The sequence below is a fragment of the Brachypodium distachyon genome, chromosome 5, assembly GCF_000005505.3.
Source record: "Brachypodium distachyon strain Bd21 chromosome 5, Brachypodium_distachyon_v3.0, whole genome shotgun sequence".
NCBI lineage: Eukaryota > Viridiplantae > Streptophyta > Magnoliopsida > Poales > Poaceae > Brachypodium > Brachypodium distachyon.
In genome coordinates, this window is record NC_016135.3 from 3,767,076 (window position 1) to 3,787,161 (window position 20,086).

A 20,086-nucleotide genomic window follows, 5' to 3' on the forward strand; every position below is an offset into this window, starting at 1 on the left:
CGTTGTGTTTTTTGTGGGAGTGACGTACCCGTCAACTACGAGGCGCCTGTGGTGACTTCGTCAATCTCAAGATGATGTGCCGGACCAGTCTCTCGAAGGTGCTCATAAGGGTAGAGTGTGAGGGCGTGCGTTCATAGCGGTGAGTGTGTGGGCGTGCTTGTGAGCGTCTGTGTCTGTCCTGTGTTTCCTCAATAAAAAAACAAGTTTAGGCAAAGACGTTGGACATCGGTAGTATATATAGTTCGTTCTCTTAGGATTTAGACAACTTGTCAACTAATTTTTCTAGACATAATTTTTAGTAATTTAGGTCTTTGTTTCATCATTTTAGCAAGCATTCTTATGATTGTTTCCTATTTATTTATTTATTTATGTTTATACATTATATCTTCAATTATTATGTTCAATGAAACAAACTTCTGTATAATAGAACGTTGTTTAAATTTTTATGCTATGTGCAAGTAGTGCATCGGGGTGAGTTAAGCTCCAGCTCCTCCCCTGCGTGAGGGCCAGACGCCGCCTCAGTCTGCCCAGCCGAGCATCCCGTAGTGGAACTCGGGGAGGCATGTCGTAGACTAACACCCGGACAGAGATGTCGTGGGGGTCGCATCTCACAGCGACCGAGACGAAGATGGGGTCGTCAGGACGGCCGTTCTCTTCGACAGGATGGGATGGGGCTGCGCCTTTTGACGGATCTGGGGGAGAAAGAGCCGGCACTTCTTGATCTGGGAGAGAATTTGGCAGTGCCAAATCTGGGAGATAGAGCTGCAGCGCCGAATAAGGAAGAGAGAAGGGGGTGGTAGCCTTTTGAGAGAGGGCGGGCAGTGGCAGCTCGACCTGGACTGGGAGAGAGACGAGGAAATTTCAACTAATGATACAACTACAGCCTCTACAGTACCTACATTTTAAGTACCGGAGATACACGGACCAATTACTAGAGCTCGTGCACGACAACTAAATTATCACGTACTTTCGTTTCTCGGTACTTCATTTAATATTAATGAGAATATGCTGCTGCTTAAGATGGGTTCATTTATGTGTTTTAGGAATGAATGACCTAGATTGGACCTCAAGGATCAACGCTCGATAACAAACCATGGAGGTGGCAGCAAGGTGGCGGAAACTAGCTCAAGTGATGATTTCAGAATATTGAAACCGCCATAACGAGAGATGAGAAGAAAGCTGCATCCTCTTCAACAATGGGATTTTGGCCAAGTTTTAGATATTTTCATTGTGTTTTTGGAGACTCCTAGGCAGTTTCGGAGTCCCTCAAGGGCCTGGACGAAACCGCCTTGTTCTCCTCCTATTTATACCCCACGAGCCCTCCTATGGAGCCTGGGGTTTTGATTAGATAAAGTTTAGCCTTCACTGCTTTCGTGTAAGCACGTGTGTCGACTAAACCATCTGTCTTACCGTCGTCAGAACTCCAACTTATATTGAATATTCAGATTCGTGTACCTTTATATTTCCTATTCGCAATTTCAGATTGCTTTTCATCTTGTTCTTGACTGTTATTCGATTGCTTGCAGGAACAAAGATTTTTGTGGTCAGGTTGATCGTGCCCATGCGGGATCAATAACCTTCTAGAGTTGGTGTATCGATCGCTAAGGCGCTGCCTCTTAGGTTGTAGTCGGATCGTCAACCTCACTTCCTACCAAATCGATAATTAGGTATCTCATCGAAAGATCGGGATAGTACCCTCGAGGCTATTAGAGAGAAAGAGGAGAGGAGGTGAGCGATGGAGAGGGTGGACATTTATTGTAGCATGCGGGCTCCACCACGAGTATGCGCACCGTACTGTAAATGTATTTGCAATTGAAAATGGCAATGGCACAAATCCCTACAGGCGGTTCAGATTCAGGATGCGGTCGACACCCAGGTGCAAGAATTCCGCTCTCTTTGGAACTACACTGCTTAGAAAGCCAACTAAGATCTCTAGGATGACCAAAAGAAAAACACAAACCCTAGCTTTCTCTTCTTAATTTCCCTAGATAGCTAGGAATGACTTCTTGTACAAGTCGCCCCCCTAGGTCGGCATAGTAGAAAACTTGTAAAGGAAGAATTCCTACTAGTTTAGGAATAAGAGAATCCACGTATGAGTTGTACACGGCTACCGAAACCTTAGCCGTCTGACTATGTAAAGCCGGGCTAGGTGCCCACGACGGGGCGGGGCAGGCAATCTCATGTAGTCATTATTACACATCAATACAAGTAGCAGGACGTAGGGCTAACTCCAAGAAAAACGGTAGTCGTACCTTGGTAAACCTCGTGTTTCTTGCCTGTGAAGTCTCCAACACCGCTTGTTTCTTGCCTGTGAAGTCTCCAACACCGCTGATCGATGCAAATAAAGTAGTGTGTTTTGTCGGTTCTCCATAGGGAGCGAGTTATGAATTTCAACAAGTTCTCAAAGCTAGATCACAAGATGAAGGTTTTGTAATTTTCAAAAGTGAAATAAAGATGAAAATCTATTGGATCTACTGTTTTTGGTCGTGTTTGGTTTATAAAACTTCAGAATTAACACTAACTAACAGCAAAAGGATGAACTACAACAAGCAAATTATCAAGACAGGGAAGAAGCAAGCTGTTTAGACAGCGAAGAGCAAAGATCAGAGAGGAATTACTTTGAATCTAAACCTGACAGCCCATCAACTGAAACTAGAATACTTAACTGAATTTCACTAAATTTAACAACAAGAACTTGAACTAGCTCAACAATTCACACAGAATTCAGCACAATAACAACAGATCTAAGCACTGTTTCCTGGAGGAAGGAAAGAGCTAGACAAGGAAGATTGTGAGCTTGTCACCGATTTGCTTGAGAAGAAGAAGCAAGAAGAAGACAGGGAAGAAACAGATCTTCAGGGCTTCAATTCCACGAGCACAGAGCTTCCTCCCCATCCATGGCTTCCATCTCTCCTCTTTTCTCTTCTCCTCTTCTCCTTTCTCCTTCTGGTTCCACGGAGTGGTTGGGCTTTTTGCAAGAAGCCCCTTCAACTAGTCACAATTCTGCCCAAGAAGATCCTTTAGGGACTTGCAGGTGATGATTTAATTGGCTTTCTTCTGATTTCCTCCCTCCAAGATGAAAAATTTGTGCCTAGACGCACAGATCTGCAATAATTACACTAAGCATGTAAATATGCTCAAGAGTTAGTCATGTGTTAAGCATTAATTAAGGGCTCAATTAAGCACAAAGTGGGAGTTTAGCTTCATAAAATGAGTGATTAACAGTTAAATAATGATGCTGATCATCCCCCCACATCTGAATTTTTGCTTGTCCTCAAGTGAAAACTTCCTAATTTTCAATCAGCATCAAGGCAAAGATAACGAAACAAAAAAAAATGTCTCAGGATAATACAATGGATTGAGCAAGAATTTTGAACTTGGCCAGGAACATCTCTCTGAGCAGTTAACTTGCAACCATATTGTACCAAACCATTCATTCATGCTAAGCTATCACCACTGGATTCAGGCTGAAGAAAAGCTAAAATTTGAACTATGAAACTATTACCAAATGGAACCCAGGAGATGGAAATATTGTTTTAATAAACAGAATGAATGCAAATATGCAATGCAATGCACTATGCGAGAGTTCACCACTTATTCAACCAACCTTTCACTTTGAAATATTTGTGGTTGAAGTCTTGTCTTAATGAAAACTAATACTACAACATTTTTAGAGGAACAAAGGGAGTTTCTTTCTCTTCGGCCTGTCACTAATCTTGGGAGGTGCAGGATCAGGTGGGTTTCTGACCTCCTGGATGAGAACGATGCTTGGAATCAGACACTGGTGCGACAAACATTTCTCCCGGTGGATTGTGATGCTATTCTGCGGATCCGCACGTCCCCTCATGATGCCCCGGACTTACTTGGCAGCCGGAGAAATCTGGAATCTTCACTGTTAGAAGCGCATACAACTTGGGTGTTGATTCAGTTCAACAATTTTCCGCTCGTGGGGCATCGAGTGCTCGTCCAGACGGGTCTGATCCGTGCTGGGATAGGATTTGGAAGCGTGGTGCGCCTCCAAAGGTCAAGGTTTTCGCGTGGAAGGCAGCCAGCAATGCCTTGGCCACTGAAGAAAATAAGCGATGTCGGAGCATGGGCGTGACTGGCATTTGCTCTATCTGTGAGCTGGAAACTGAAGACGTCCCTGTTGTGCCTTTGACTTAGGATCATACCCGCCCCTGCAGACACTTCTACGACTTGCAAATCCCTTTACCCGAAAAAAAAATGTCAGATCACACCCGAAAAAAAAGGTTCAACATTTGCAGCTCACATTTGCCAGTGTGGTACATGTGGCGCGCCAGGAAAATCCCTTTTACCCAAAAAAAAAATCTTGAACTGGATGAGAATACATGTACGAAGAACGGAAGAAGTGTGTACTGCTATGGATCTGGTGGCATGAGAGAAATAGAGCAAATCAAGCTCAGAGTACAGGTAGCTGAATATCAGGAAAATATAAGAAGATGCAGAGTGCCGAACCAGAACAGCCAGCAGGGCCTGGGGTCTGTCTATCCCCTAGGCGCCTGGTTTTGGTTTCCAAACCAGGCGCCTGGTTTTGGAACATAAACCAGTCACATTTTTCTAAGCCCCACATCATACATCTAATGGACAGAAATAAAACCAAGACTTTTGTGTTTTCCCTCCAGAAATTTAGAACGTTTGTTCCTATTATGTACTGGGGCTGGGTACTGGCCTGGGCTTTGTGTCTATATGTATTATACACTGCCTGGGCTTGTATACACATAAAGAAGAGACCATAAAGAAGGTTCCTAAAAACAGAAGCTTAAATCCTTGCAATTGCACCTTGGGTAGGTAGAATTGCAAAAAAGAAAATACTGCAATTGGTTCAAGTGCAGCCGGTGAAAAAATGTATCAAAACCAAAAGAATGGAAAAACCAAAATAAAAAATTGCAGTTGCACACTTGACCCCACTCAGTTGCAACAGTAGTCGAAGTGCAGCTACAATTAAAACTCAGTGCAATTGGATTAAGAAAACCCCGCCGCCGTTCGGCCGATCAAATCTAACTGATAAAAACACACCAGTCGGATGATCGAAACCACCCAGATCAGAACCCAAGATACAGGGGCAAAAAAGTTGATGAAGAGTATGGACTGAATCCACATGCATGAAGGTTTGTCTTCGCAATTCTCTTATCCCCCCTTGCCTTCGAGCCTTGCTCTCCCAGCACGACCCCCGTTTTAGTAACTCCCGAAATCAGAAGACACGTGAACAAAGCAAGGGACACAATTCCATAGGTGTTAATGTTTTGAGTGTTACCACTATTTTCAGAGATGAAGAACAGATGCCACTTCCACTAGAAGGCAGAGGCATGCACAATTGGAACAACCAGCTATTGAATCAGGGAATTTAGCCAAAAGTTGAGAGAAAACTAACATGGCCATGCACAAACAAAAGAACATATTAAGATGGCTGGGCTACTAAAGCCTCTATATACCGCAATTTTACCAGTTACTTCATAAAAAAATTGAGATCAATGGAGTGTAATTGAATTGCATTTAATCAAACAGGTTTTACGACATTCAATTTGCAAATTGCAACTTAAAAGACTACCAATTGCAAAAGTAAATGGAGTGCGTGTAATTGAAAAGGCTGTGCAAATAAATAGGTTCCATAAACAATAGAATACAAAAGAGGACATATATAGCAAGCTAATATATGCAATTGCAGTTTGAAATAGCTGCTGTTGCAACAAGTGGAGGAGTGCAGTTTAATTAAATTCCTGAAAAGTAGAGAGAAGGGGCTTACATGGAGCTTCTCTCGGTTGATTTGAAAGTAAGTGCGATGTAAATAGATTTTCCGTAAAAACATAAATAAAGGACAAACATTGAGCTTATCTTGGTTATTGTGACCTTCTAAATCAAATTGTAGGGCCGTGGGGGGAGGGGTGGCTAAGATCGTTTTTCCTGAACAATGATGCATAATGGACTTAGATGCACAGCCAAACCCTATGTAATCAGAAACAGAACATCAACATCATGTCATATTTACCATTGCATGGTTGCCGATATTTAAATCGGCAGCATAGGCCAGATGGCACAGATATAACAGGTTGTTCAGATAACTTGGAATCATTCTTGCAGTCCGAGTTTTTAGCATTAAGATCTGAAAAAACCAGTTCAAGGGCATTAACCAAGACCCGGGACAAAAAAGTTATTCATATACAAAAGTATAATAAATTAACAATTAGTACCTTTGTTATCACAAGTATAGTACCCCTTTGAACTGTAAGAAAATTTACTGACATTTTCTAGTGAAAGTTCAGAAGAAGCAGTGTTCAAAGCACCTGAACTTAAAGACTGCTATGGGGCTGCGAAATCAACAGCAGGGGCTTCATCTTCAAATAAAGACTAAAATCACAAAAAGACAGTAGAAAGCATAAAGATTGCAAAAAAAATTGCAAATTATATTACAGAGACTATCAATTGCATAATGCATAGACATGAATTGCAATAGCAGTAGAGATGCAAATAAAATTCAACTGAAGTGCAATTACGAATTTCGACAATTACCAATGGTGCAAATTATTAAAACTGCAATGTAGCAAGAACATAATATACTTTACCATTGGATGGTTTGTCGGTGTTTAAATCCGTAGTTTCCATAGATGATACATTTCCCTCTGCAACAGCAGTGACAGATGGGGCAAAAAATGGCATGTTGGGCAGATGACCTCAAACCAATCACAGGTAATGAATTTTTAGCATCGGAATGTACAAAAGAAATCATAACGGCACAGAGAACCCATGTTAAAATTGCATTGAAAGATCAGACACAAGAAAGCTGCTTCCATACACTAGATTAACAATTAGTACTTTTGATATAACAAGTAGGAGAGCCCTTAAAAAGTTCAGAAGAAGAAGCATTCGAAGCACCTGAACTTAAATACAACAGTCAGGCTGCACAATCAGCAGCAGGGACTTCATGTTCCAAAAAAGATTGAAAAGCAGAAAAAAGATAGATAAGAGATATTAGAAGGCATAGAGATTGCGAGATTGCAATTGATATTACAGAGGCTATCAATTGCATAATGCATAGACGTGAATTGCAATAGTAGTAGAGATGCAAATAAAATTCAACTGAAGTGCAATTACGAATTTCGACGATTGACAATGTTGAAAATTAAAAATTTATAACGTCAATATGGCAAGAACATTACCATTGCATGCTTTGCCAAAATTTAAATCAGTATTTCCCATATATGATACGTTTACCTCGATAGCAACAGTGACAGATGGGGCATGTATGGCAGGCTGGGCATCTAACTTCGAATCATCCTCAGGCTCGGGTTTTGTAGCATTAAAATCTAACCAAGAAATCAAAAGCCATATTGATAACCATGTTAGAGTGCATTTAACAAAAATCGGAACAAAAGAAGGCTGGCCTTCTAAAGAAAGGATAAGTACGCATAAATTAACCAATCATGACAACTAGAATACACCTTTGTATCATATGATTTTTTTTTTTTGACATTATCCAGTAAAAACATAAGAACAAGCAACTTCCAAAGCATCTGAAATTAAAGAAGGCAAAGTGGCTGCATAATCAACAACAAAAGTTTCATCTTGCATAGAACAAAAAACACAAACAAAGAAAGAAGATAAAATAACAGCGATAGTGATTGCAAAATTGCAATTAATATTAAATAGGATAGCACTTGCAGAATGCGTACATTTAAATTGCAACGGTTGTAGAGATGCAAATAACATTTGATGGAAATGCAAATTAAGAATTTTTGATAGAGTTGGAACATTGCAAATAAAAAAATATAAAGCACAACACAGTACGTGCAGTTTTAGAAGCAAAATTGTCAGAATGGATTGCCATGGATTCTTCTAGACCACGTGGCGATGAACCAGAAGGAACATATTGAAGATTGATGCCCGGTGTAAAACCCCGATCACGGACAGATTTTGATTCTAACTTGTATGAAATATCATCGACAATACCTGGTAGGCATGCTTCATTAACAAATCCTGCAATCTTAGAAGCGTCAGAACAAATCAGTTGATCCGCACATTCAATTTGGCTAACAACTGTCTCTTTAAAAGAGGTGCCCTATCAAATTGAAAAAAACATAAATAAAGCACCAATCGACAAAGCATGATAGTAAAACAAAAATAGAATTTGCAACAGAAAAAGGCAGAATCACTCGCTGTGGAATTAAGAATGGCACACATCGCAGAGAGATAAAAGAAGCATGAGGGCAAAAGAACTACAACAGCACAAAAACACTTACTGGATCAACAGATGGAGGGCTGCCAGCATTTGCAGGACCATGTCGATTGGCAGGAACATAATTAGAGAAATCAAATATGGATTCTGAACTAAATCCCTCTCCATCAGATCCGGCGTCGCTTGATGCCCTGCAAAAATCAAAACAACTTAAAAACAAGCAAATCAATGAACAGCCTCAGTTTGTGTTGTAAGAAGCTCATTTAGTAACCACACCCCTGTATGTGGACATACCAGATGAACCACAAGGCAACCATAGAAGACCAAACAAATAGTCATTCAACAAAATAGATAAGAGCTACTCCCTCCGTCCCATAATTCTTGTCTCAAATTTGCCCAAAAATGGATATATCTATTCCTAAAAAGTGTCTCGATACGTGTAATATTTCGACAAGAATTATGGGACGGAGAGAGTATTATACATCCTACTACAGGCAGGTTTGTGCTCGCTTATTCTGTCGATGAACAGGTTCAGATTGATTGTACTACTAGAAGAATCATAGAATCAGAATGACTAACAATGCAAAAAATCTGAAACAATCTGAACCTGTATGACATAACAAGAGCTAAGATACATCCTAGTATCCTACTACAACCAGCCGCCATTCAAAATGGAACAACACAGATGGAAGTGCCACAATGATTACCAGGTACATCCGCCGGTACCCCTGCAATGTTCTACACAGAAACTCTGAGCACCCCAAACTGCCTGCCCCCCGTCCCCCAACCACAAATCAGCTGCAGTGGTGGGTAATCCAGCAACCACCCCTGTACAACAAGAGAAAGCAGTAACCTCTCGAGAACTGGGACAACTCACACGAAAAAAAAGAAGCGGCAGAACCCCCCGACCACGAACTGCGAAACCACGCGGGCCTCCTCGGTGCCTCGCTGCCTTCGCCTCGTCAAATCAAGCCTGAAAGAGACCGAACGACCAAAATTCAACGCCAACAAATTGCAATTAAGCCAACTAACACCACATTCCCCGGAGCAAACCCCGTCGCCGACGAGAACAGAGACCCCCTTGTTCGCCACAAGCAGCAAAACTACCCGCCAAAAACGTGCGCAGAAATGAATGACAGAAACCATCAGAGAGAGGGAGCAGCAGAGCAGTAGGGGGAGCTCACGAGACGGAGGTGGCGCGCCCCGCGCGACTCTCGCAGCTGACAAGGGGATCGCCTGTCTCGAAATCGCCTCCCCTCCTCACCCTTTCCAGAACTCTCGAAAAGAACACCTCAGCAAGAAGACAGGCGGTCGGAGCAGAAGAGAAAGGGTCTGTTTGCGCATGAATCCAAATTGTTTTCTGGTTTCAACTAGTTTGAAGCATGTGGCTGATGGAAAACGTCAAAGGGAAAACACGCAGTCAAGTTGAGAAAACGTAAACCGTAATAAACCATGACCACACATCCAGATCCAAATATGAACAAGAGCGGCTCCAAATTTGATTGCAAACTTTGTGGTAACCTTGACCATGGCAAGTTGGCGGCGCATCATTATCGGCAGCAGAAGCATGTGCTTCACATTTTAGTTACCAATTTGGTGATTTGGTGAGCGGCCAGCGGCTAGAGCAACAACATGAGGTTGTTGTGGTTGGCGGTGGCCTGAGCAGCGGCACCACGTCGTGACCAGGGCATGGCATCAAGGTGGTCAGCGGATGATGGAGCAGGTCGATGTGTAATGGAAGCTCGCACTCGATGAACAATGGCAGGCGCTCATGGACGCTCGGTGAAAACGGAAGCCACACTCAGCCGCTCGTTTTCGGTCGCCTGAGCCAGGCAGCTTTTTAGGGTACTAAGCAAACAACACACATGCAGCTTTCAGGGAGTCTCCAGGCCAGGCACATGGGCTCCAGGGCAGCAACCAAATAGGCCCAAAAAACCAGCCCACAAAAAACAACACAAATCTTGACGCGCGGATCGACGGCCCACGAGATCGCCTGCTTTAAAAAAAAAACCAGATGCCTAGTGTATAGCAAAACCGTATGTTTTTTTGTTTTTCGACGAGAATTCGAGTCAGAATAGTTTTCCTGGTGTGTAGGGCCAGGTCCAGTTGTTTAACCTCTGGTGTGGAGGACCTTGGCCTTAGGTGAAAAACTTCCGCTGCAGATTAACCAAATTGAATAAAACTATCAAACTCGTTTCACTGAATACCAATCAAGCTCAGAGCCTCAGAAGATGTTTAGAAGGACGAATACACAAGTACACAATTTAAATTGAGAGATGACTATTTTCTCTTTATTAGAGATCTCTTCTCATGTGTGTAATACAATGATTGGTCACCTATTTACTAGTCCGTCTCAACTAGAACAATTCAAGAACTGAATCTAGACTAGTTTTTCCCGAGACATGCATGGCTTCTCCAGACGTATTCTTGGCTTTCTCTTGTCCCCATCCACGAGTCGGCACTGGAAGTACGTGAAGGCAATGTGGCGTATAGTCCCTAAACGCCAGCAACCCGACAACGGCAGCGGCGCCAAACAAAATGTCCATCATATCCCTGTATAAGCAACCATCAATATATAGATAGATGAATTAGAAATATATAGGGAATTTATTATTGACCAGAAGAATACTCCTATAATGAAACCAAGTTGAAACCCTCTCCGAAATCCCAATTCAAGTAAGAGCTCAAAATTCTCAGGAATCCCAATTCAAGTGAAAACTCAAATCTCAGGGAGTCCAGACTCCAGAAATAAAATTGACCACAAGAGTACAGACATAAGCAAACAGAAGAGAAGGAGGATCCGATAATGTACGTACCCGGCAGGTTCCTCATACTTTAATTCATGGCCGCTCTCGGTGAAACACTTCCGCTGCAAATTAATCAAATCGAACAAAACCATCAAACTCGTTTCGATGAACAAGCAAGCTCAGAAGAAACATGCATTCTTTTCGGCTTCTAAGACCGGCTTCTTTGAGAAGCTGTCTGCGTCTTTGGAGAGGTCGCATCACAGATTTAGTTTGATTTTTAAATTAGTTTAGGCCAACTAGTTTGGTACCTTATCAAATTTAGATAGCGGTTTCTACGGAAAGATGGGGATGAACAATTTTTTGGTGAAGCCGGTACAGGAAACCGAAAAGAACTGGACCTTAGTACAATGTAGCAGAGATGAACAAAGGCAATAATACACTAGCCGAATTAAAGCCTACCGTGGTGCTGATGTTGGACGATGAAGCAGAAGCAGGGCTGCTGCTGCTGCGGGCGGCGTTGATGAGGCGAGAAACCAGTGCCGACGTCTTCTGGTGAGCGAGTCGAATACCAGATTGGAGCATCGCCATCTCGACACTTTGTCTTGTCCCCAACCGACGGCTGCGATCTCAGGCCGCGATCGTCTCGGCCACTCGATCGAATCTTATTTTTTCTTTTCGTCGAGGGAAGGTCGGTCTCGACGATAATCGCCAGGGGAGCGGAAAGGCGTTGCAGCATCGCGTGAATATATGTATGGGCCTGAAAGTAATGCTCGACCAAGTTCGGTGGGAATATGTTTTTGTGTTCTGATGAGAACTCTTTTTGTTTTTGTTTTGAGAAACGATGAGAACTCTTTTTTGAACAGTAATGGACCGAGTCAGAATGGTTTTCTTTCCTCATGTGTAGCCCAGGCCCAGTTGTGTAAGCTCTGGGGGGCCCATTGGCCTTATAGACCTCACCGAAATTACCCAACCGGCGCGCCGGAGTCGATTCCCCTCTCGGCCGGGCCGCCGCCGCCGCCGTCAACCGGAATATCCGCGGCTGCCTTCTCCCCGTCTCCACTCCCGGCCTCCTCCCGCATCTGCGCGAATCTCCGCCGCTCGTTGCCGGCATCAACTCTTATAATTTTTCAATTCAAAGAAACGCAATGCTTTTGCGCTTTCTTGGAAGAAAGAACAAGCATCAAATTTCAAAGAAATAAAAACTTCAGTTTAGATCTTTAGCTACTGCAGTTACCAAAAGGGAATTTACAGGTAAGAACAGAGAAAGAATTGAGTTGCACTTCACAGTTCCACCCCTAAAATTTGTTGAGTACTGTCATCAGTACTGTTTATTCCCACAGGAAAAAATTCGTGAATAATTGTTATGCAGGGCCGTCTCTAGAAATTTGGGGCCCCGAAACGAAATACAAAATGAGGCCCTGAAATTTGAAAAATTCACATGACCTGTATAGCTAAAGCATATTTTCACGACTTCAACATGTGCTACTCCTTCCGACTCATATTACTTGTCCCAAATTTAGTACTTCCTCCGATCGGAATTACTTGTGGAAATATTACATGTATCTAGACGCTTTTTACACATAAATACATCCATATTTGGACAAATTTGAGACAAGTAATACCGGTCGGAGGGAGTACAAAGTTGTACTAAACCAGTGACAAGTAATTCCGGCCGGAGGGAGTATTTCATATAATATTTATAAATATATTAAATGTTAATACTGAAAGAGTAATACTATCAAAGCCTAAAGCAAGAAACACTTATGCAATTTCCAAAGAAATTAAATGACCAACAAACTTGGTGATTTGACGTCTTGAGCAGACCAATTGGTCAGAAATAACACGGAAGCATGCTACTAAATCTCATCTTCAGATTTAATTTTGCCAATTCCAATTGGCCTGGTGTTCTGAACCGGGGCTAGCTCAACGTTTTCTTTCTTTTTTTGACGGATAGCTCGACGTTTTCTACAGACATCGGAAAAGAACAAGGGAAACTGAATGGATCTATTTTTATTTTCCAAAATTGAATAGGCACGCTCTGATTGAATTTGGCTTGCTGGCCTGGAGTTGCAGCCCCAGCCCAAGAGGAGGCGATGAGGCCTACAGATACAGGCGGAGGGCCTCTCTCTCAAAAGAAAAGATACAGGCGGAGGTTGGCGGGCCTTAGGCTGATTTGATTAGCTTTTAGTCTGACTAACAATACACTTAAGTAGTTAATTAAGGCAATTTGGAGGCCCCAATTTTTTTGGGGCCCTGATTGGTCGCACAGCTCGCACCTGCCAGTCGACGGGCCTGTTGTTATGAATACATTATGTGTTGAGAGGCACCTGATTCTTTTATCTATCAGCCGTCTGAGGGCTACAATGTAAGAGGACGTTATTCATGTCATCCATTTACTTTTTGCACTTTTTTGCTCCATGTTGAGCATGGTTGCTTTTCCCAGAAAATATGGTACGAGCACACAGCGAATGAGTTTTCAGCAGATGTCTTGACAAAAGGCTTGCATGGGTATTTATTTTCCACTTATACTGCAATTCTGGTTGTTTATACAGTTGACAGGGTAATACAGATTCATCCCCAAAGGCACTTCAATAAACACCATTTGTGCACTTCAACAAAAATCATTCATGCACTTAGACCAATACTATTCGTGCACTCCAACAAATGCACTGGATGAAAAACTACTGGAGTGTAATTTGCGGCAGCAAGGACTTATATTTAGGCCATGTAAGAATCAAAGGTGGCTTTGTAACCATCAATTCTCATACAAGCAAAAGCAAGTCTATCAGCTGCTGTTGTTAATAGTTGTAGCTGACTCTTTCTGCATATCTATGGTCTACTCATTCTGCTGGTGCACAAACTCTCTGGCCCGTGCCGACGCACCTTGATGCACTACTACACCCCTTCTAACTCCAAATCCACCTGAAAACTAAGAGATGTCTTTGACCCTAGTTTGATAAGAAAATATCATTGATTAACTCTTTGGCCACTCTCATACCATTTAGCTTGAGGGCAATTTGAGAATATTTTGATTACAATCAGCAAGAGGAAGGAGAAAGCTTGAGTTTTGCTGTACTCTGCCTGATTCCTACCCTCTGTTTTACAGAAAGTTTTTATGTTTACTACTCTATTTGGTGTAATAGTTACACGAGATCCTACATAACAAGTATTTCAATTCCATTTAAGAATAGTCTTTAGAGTTAATGTTTTACCAGGTTCAGGATGGATAGCGTAAGTGCATCGAATATGCACATTCTCCTGTGGATAAGACCCCTGCTAAACATATATGAAAAATTCATATATGTATAATTGTGCAGAGGTATCTATACTTGCAAATATGTGCCAAAAACATCCATTTGTGGACTGTGGTATGTACAGAACAAGAAAAAAAAGATCGGCACAGATAGTTGTCATTCACTTCGTCCCTTTTTTTTTGTAGATAGAGGTTATAAATTGACACATTTTGGGAAAAGGTCTTTCTAGTACACATCTTTTTGCATGTAGATGTATGATTTGCTTCGATGGTTTTTAATACATGTATACAAGTGCTTTATTCAAGTTCATAGGAACAAGTGCACCTTATAACACAACATCCTCATCTGGTTTAGAATTCCTTATTTAGGTCTAATAACTCAAATGTGCAAGATGTGGAGTTTATGAAGTTAGTTTAAGTAACAATGAACATGGTAACACAGTGGAATGAGTTTATATTTAATTTGGAATTGAGCATATAATTTGAGCCGTCTAAGTATGCCATGGAGATCTTGGCATGCAGAATGAAGCTGCCTTGTGAAAAACTTTCGAGATGATCTTATTCTACTCGTTGATTCAAACTGTGTGTTCCTTTTCCATATTAGTTTTTTTTCGCGTTGATTAATTTAACAAAAAGACCCATTTGCAGAGCTTACAAGAAAGCTCTTGAAATGGAACAATGATCTTACTACACAAAGGGATGAAAATGGGAGTACGCCCCTCCATTTTGCCGCAGCTCTGATGCGGCAAAGTCAGCAAGGAAGCGTATGCTGGCAAGTATTGGAAGCTAACCCTGCTGCACTGTATCAGTCAGACCACAACGGATTATTCCCTATACACGTTGCTGCATCTGTCGGAGAGAGAGGGACAATCACCATGTTTCTTAGCAAGTCTCCGAGCAGTGCTGGTTTGCAAGACACTAAGAGAAGGACATTCCTTCATGTAGCTGCTGAGAAAAAGAAAGTGAGAATAGTCCATTATGCTTGCAGAAATCAATCACTCTCATGGATTCTCAATATGCAGGACAACGATGGGAATACTGCACTGCATCTAGCTATCCAGGCAGGGAGTCTTATAATGTTTTGTGCTTTGTTAGGGAATCGGCACGTACACTTAAATTTAACAAATAAGAAAGGGCAAACTCCTCTAGATGTATCACGATATAAGATTCCCCCAGGATTGTTTGATGATGAGGTAATGTATTTCAGCATTTTGTTTTAAGAACTGCCCTGATGCTGCGAAGGAAAATAATGGATATTGTATGGTTTAGCTTCTCCTGTTTTGCTTTGTTTTTGCAGAACAGTGAAAGGAAGATACACTTTGCACTCACAGTCACAAAGGCTAGGAGTGGTGGTTGTCGCCAGGATCACTTTGAAGAAAACTACTCTCACCAATTAAAACATAATGAAAGAGAAGAAACAGAGAAGGTGAAAGAATCAACACATACACTATGCATTGGCACAGTTCTAATAGCAACTGTGACGTTCGGTGCTATTTTTGCCCTGCCTGGAGGTTACCGAGTTGAGGACCATGACAATGGAGGCACACCGACACTTCCTGGGAGGTATGCTTTTGATGGATTTATAATAGCCAGCACATTCGCCTTCATTTTGTCTGCGATGGCTACCGTAAGTCTCATGCGTTCTGGATACTCTATTTCAAACCCATATAGTCGCAGAATTTACTTAATCTTAGCCTTGTACTTGGGGTCGACATCGATTACATGCTTCATAACAGCCTTTGCACTGGGTATATACATGGTCCTAGCTCCAGTTGCTCGTGAGACTGCCCTCGCCATCTGTGTCATCAGTTCTCTTGTTGTTGTATGCAACAAAATGGAATTTTGGCTAAAGTGGGCTCTTTTGGCACGACCATTATGTGCTAGAATTGGGCTAATTCGCACAGCGGTAATGGTATCAACAAGTATCCTGTTAAACCTGTTCATGGAATTTTGGCCTATGATATTAACCTTTGTTTGGGCTGCATATGCAAGGAACCTATTTTAGAAATGTTATGTAGTGCTGTACAATTGCAATTGTGTTCGAGAATCTGTGCTCATAATCATGTAACCGCTGATTCCTCCTGCTATACATAACTTCTTTGAATTGTCCAACTGATTTTTGTTTTCCGTGTTTCGCTTGTATTAATATGTATGTCAATTAGTCCAGGGTAGCAAATACATGCTCAAATACACCTTTCTTACGTACCTAAATGGTTGGTAAAATATAACAAAATATTATGACTCATGCCATTAATACATTTCCTTCATAATAAGTGTTAGTACTCTGTGTTTTGCCACCTTAATGATTTTTTCAGGGGTTTTGGATAAATTTTGTGCTCACTCATGAATGTTTAATTGGAATGTTTCTTGGTTTTTCAATTCTGTGTAGACAAAGTATTTTTTTCCACATTTCTTCCTTAATGTTGTCATTGACAGTCTATGTACCATAGTACCATATCAACATATAAGGAGGCATGATGATTCTTTTAGTAGGTAGGCAAGGAACATGGTCAAATAGTTGCGTCAGAGTTGTTTGGTGAACATGGTCATTGCAAGTTATCAACACCCTCTTAAAAAGTGGGAGGAGAGGCAACGAAGTGAAGAAGAGTGCTTTGTGATATCACAGAATTGAGCTCAGTTGAGGGTGTACAAGGAAGTGATGATGGGCCTATCAGCATTCAGTAGCCTGGAATCCTTGCAAGTTGCAAGGTCCAAGCTGAAGTAATTTGGTCATGTGGGAGGAATTCGGCAGCCCTTTCGTCGCGGAAGTAGGGTTAGGAGGCGTTAGGGAAAATTTAATTACTTTGAAAGGCATTTCGTCTCAGACTACTCACCGTGAGCACTCCACAACATCGCCTTGCTGGACTAGATCCACTGCTGCGCTAGGGATGCAAAGAAGATCCATCATTTTGTTGGCTCGACTTGTGTAGCAGACTGTGTAGATCATCATGAAGCTATCTTCAAGTTGGGGAGTGACCAGATCATGGTGTGTTTTCTAATTGCATGGTAAAAATGAATACTTTGTCCGATCCTAAATTGTTATTGTTGTTTTAGCTCAAATTTGCACTAAAACAACGACAAGAATTTAGGATAGGAGAGAGTGTTAATCAATCTCTCTACCTTCACTCGTATCTACAAGATGCATGTCATATGCATCATATATGCCATCTGAGGTTGAGAACGGTGTCAGGACCCATTATCGGCATGCATTTTTTTTAAATCACTTGTAACTTTATTCAACCTCGAAAATCATTACAAGTGCAGTGTTTCGGATCAGAGGCACAAGAAATTACAAAATAATTCCTATGGCTAAAATTTACAATGAGATCTCTTGAAAACATATTCTTCGTGGTCCTAAATCTTTGCAACACGAAATACTGCTCAGGCTTCAGCAAAAAGACTGCGATTAGACTGGAGCGGCGATACCCTTGCACGGATTTGACTACCTTCAAAGGTTTCAGAAAGCCCCTTGAGTCGCTCATCTAAAAAGAATATGACATTTGGTTTCACAATGTTTAAGTTGTAAAAAGCATTGATTGCCTTGTTCCAAGGCGGTAATCGTGGAATGCGGTTTTGAACATTTTCTCCTTTTAAATCAATATAATCAAATAATTCTTTCACAAATGAAAAGCTCGGGTCCAAAAAGTATAAGCTCATCTAAAAAGAAGTAAAACAAAATGGATAAGGGAACATGGAAAAGAAAGGCTATACAAAACCACAACAATTGTCAACGAAAAGGTTGCCTCAATAATGTTGAAACTAGGACAAAACCAACAATGAAAGCTCGACCATAAATATTGGAAAGCTTGTATCAACCTGAAAAATCAAATACCAAATAGCTCATTTTTGAAAAATAGAAACCAGATAGAAAGGAAGCAAAATGAAATCAAAATTGTAAGAAATTGAAATATTGTCCTGATGGAAAACAAAAAAAATCTCATGTAAAACAAAAACAGTCTTCAACTTTTTGAATAAAGGAACCACAAGAAAATGAAAAGATCGAGTCAATAAGGATTGCATGTTCGTACTTGGAAAAATTAAAGCTTATGCATCACATAAAATTGAAGCCTTGTAACAAGGAACATAGAGAAGTTCAAAAGTATCATCTCAAAAAAAAATATGGAAAGGTAAAACTGAATAACCACATGTAAAATATAAGGGTAGCACCAAACAAAACAATGTCTTAAAAATTATATGAAAATCTCAGCTTGAAAGAAATTGAAAATAGCTTTCATTTAGCAGATCTAAAATGAAAGTTGGGTCAGTAGAAATGCAAGAACTTCTTTGACAAATGAAAAGCTTAGGGAAAAAATGAGCAGGTCGAAAATAAAGTAAAAATAATTCGATGAGGGAGCATGGGAAAGAAAAGCTATAATAAAACTCAAAAGATAAAATGAAAGATGTCTCGATAATGTTGAAAACCAAAACAAAAAAACAAAACAAAGAAAATCAAAGCTCAAAAGCAAGAAAGTGGAAAGGTTCTATCAAACTTAAAATACATAGCTCATTTCAGAAATCGAAACCAAAAAGGAAGTAACTCGGATGAAATCAAAAGATTCTAAGAAATTGAAATAGTAATGCCCCTAAAAACAAAAACAACCAAAAAGGAAATGAAAATCTCAAGTTAATAAGGATTCATGGTCGTACTTTGTAAAAAATGAAAGCCTATGCACGGATAAAATAAATTAAAGAGCTAAAATGTCAATAAGTAGGCTCAAAATCATCAAGCTAAAATAAATTAAAGACCGTAACAAACCTCAAGCTTGACATAAATTGAAGTACCAAAACATCATGTCAATAAATAATCTCAAAGCTAATTTGTTATACTTGAAATGCAATTTGTAAAATATAAGGTAGCAATAAAATAAAGATTATCTAAAAATGGAAATTTTATCTTGGAAGAAATTGAATAACATTTTTCATTTAAGGCTGATCTAAAATGAAAATCTCAAGTGAAAAAAATTGCCAGCAGTTCTTTTGAAAATTGAAATGCTTAAGTACAAAAATAGAAGTCCATCTTAAAAGAAATAAAAAATTTGGATGAGGGAACATGGGAAAGAAAAACGATATAACGATGTATCTTGATTTTGGAAAGCATGTTTCTGGGAGAGAAGGTATGTAATGTGTGTGTTTGAGGAAACAATGGGCATTGTAAGTTGAGAAAAGAGAATTTATGTGAACCTATAACAAAAAAGAATTTGGAACTGTTAGCTCAACAAGTACTATCTACATTGTATACAAAATGTGTATACTAATCTTCGGTATAACAGAGGGAGGATTCACATAAACTTTTCATAAGGTATCAGCTTTAAAAGAGGCATTTCGTTAAACTATAAGTAATCAAAAGATTTGTTAACTTTCTGAAAAATAATGTTCCCTACAAATGGCCTTCCATACACAAGCGTATTAAATAAAGTTTGAAAACAAAAATGTCAATTCTATTTTCACAAATAGAATTCCACCAAAACACAAAATCTAACCATGGAAAGAAAAATAATAACAAAGTATTTGCTTATGCTTGATAAAAATATAAAATAAAAAACAGTAAAAATAGTTATACCTTGCCATGCATGATATCGGCAACACCGCTTTCTAGTTTTTCATCGCCGCAGCTCGATACCCCCATAAACCTTTCATGCACCATGTCGTTTGATTGAACTGCTAACCCTATTTTGATGCACACCAAAGTTACACTAAGAATGCAAGTGGATCATAGATGTCCTAGTGCATATATATGTTTCAGACATAAGAAGGTCCTTAAATTAGTCATGTGCACAAAAATTTTGTTTGCATAAAATTGTGTAGTGTCATGAAAAATAAATAAGATTGATGACGGGAAAATGGGGCGAGGAAATATACTACGCGTCCACGTCATAGAAACAGATTAAATTAAAT

At 40.4% G+C, this 20,086-nt stretch overlaps 1 protein-coding gene and 1 long non-coding RNA gene across 17 annotated transcripts; both read right to left on the reverse strand.

The window, feature by feature from the left end:
- Positions 1–2,599: 2,599 nt before the first annotated feature.
- On the reverse strand, positions 2,600–10,021 carry LOC104585283. 16 transcript variants are annotated; one of them, XR_002960861.1, is made up of 8 exons: positions 9,376–10,013; positions 8,899–9,164; positions 8,256–8,382; positions 7,966–8,074; positions 6,582–7,322; positions 6,210–6,353; positions 6,008–6,121; positions 2,602–5,922 (listed from the first exon to the last, which is right to left on the reverse strand). It is a non-coding gene; the product is annotated as an uncharacterized LOC104585283 (long non-coding RNA). The 16 variants fall into 16 exon arrangements; XR_002960872.1 differs by having other exon boundaries at positions 2,600–3,105; positions 5,843–5,922; positions 6,582–8,382; positions 9,376–10,018; XR_002960868.1 differs by having other exon boundaries at positions 2,600–3,105; positions 3,749–5,922; positions 6,582–8,382; positions 9,376–10,018.
- Positions 10,022–10,479: 458 nt separating this feature from the next.
- On the reverse strand, positions 10,480–11,630 carry LOC112269533. The gene is made up of 3 exons (XM_024456430.1): positions 11,398–11,630; positions 11,008–11,060; positions 10,480–10,744 (listed from the first exon to the last, which is right to left on the reverse strand). The coding sequence occupies exons 1-3, from the start codon at positions 11,524–11,526 to the stop codon at positions 10,549–10,551; spliced, it is 378 nt and encodes a 125-aa protein (XP_024312198.1). The 5' UTR covers positions 11,527–11,630; the 3' UTR covers positions 10,480–10,548.
- Positions 11,631–20,086: the final 8,456 nt, after the last annotated feature.

Coding starts and splice junctions, on each gene's coding strand:
- LOC112269533 (XM_024456430.1), bottom strand. CDS start 11,526: ATGGCGATGCTCCAATCTGGTATTCGACTCGCTCACCAGAAGACGTCG. Junction 11,061..11,397: donor CGTCCAACATCAGCACCACG/GTAGGCTTTAAT, acceptor ATTAATTTGCAG/CGGAAGTGTTTCACCGAGAG. Junction 10,745..11,007: donor AAGTATGAGGAACCTGCCGG/GTACGTACATTA, acceptor TTGCTTATACAG/GGATATGATGGACATTTTGT.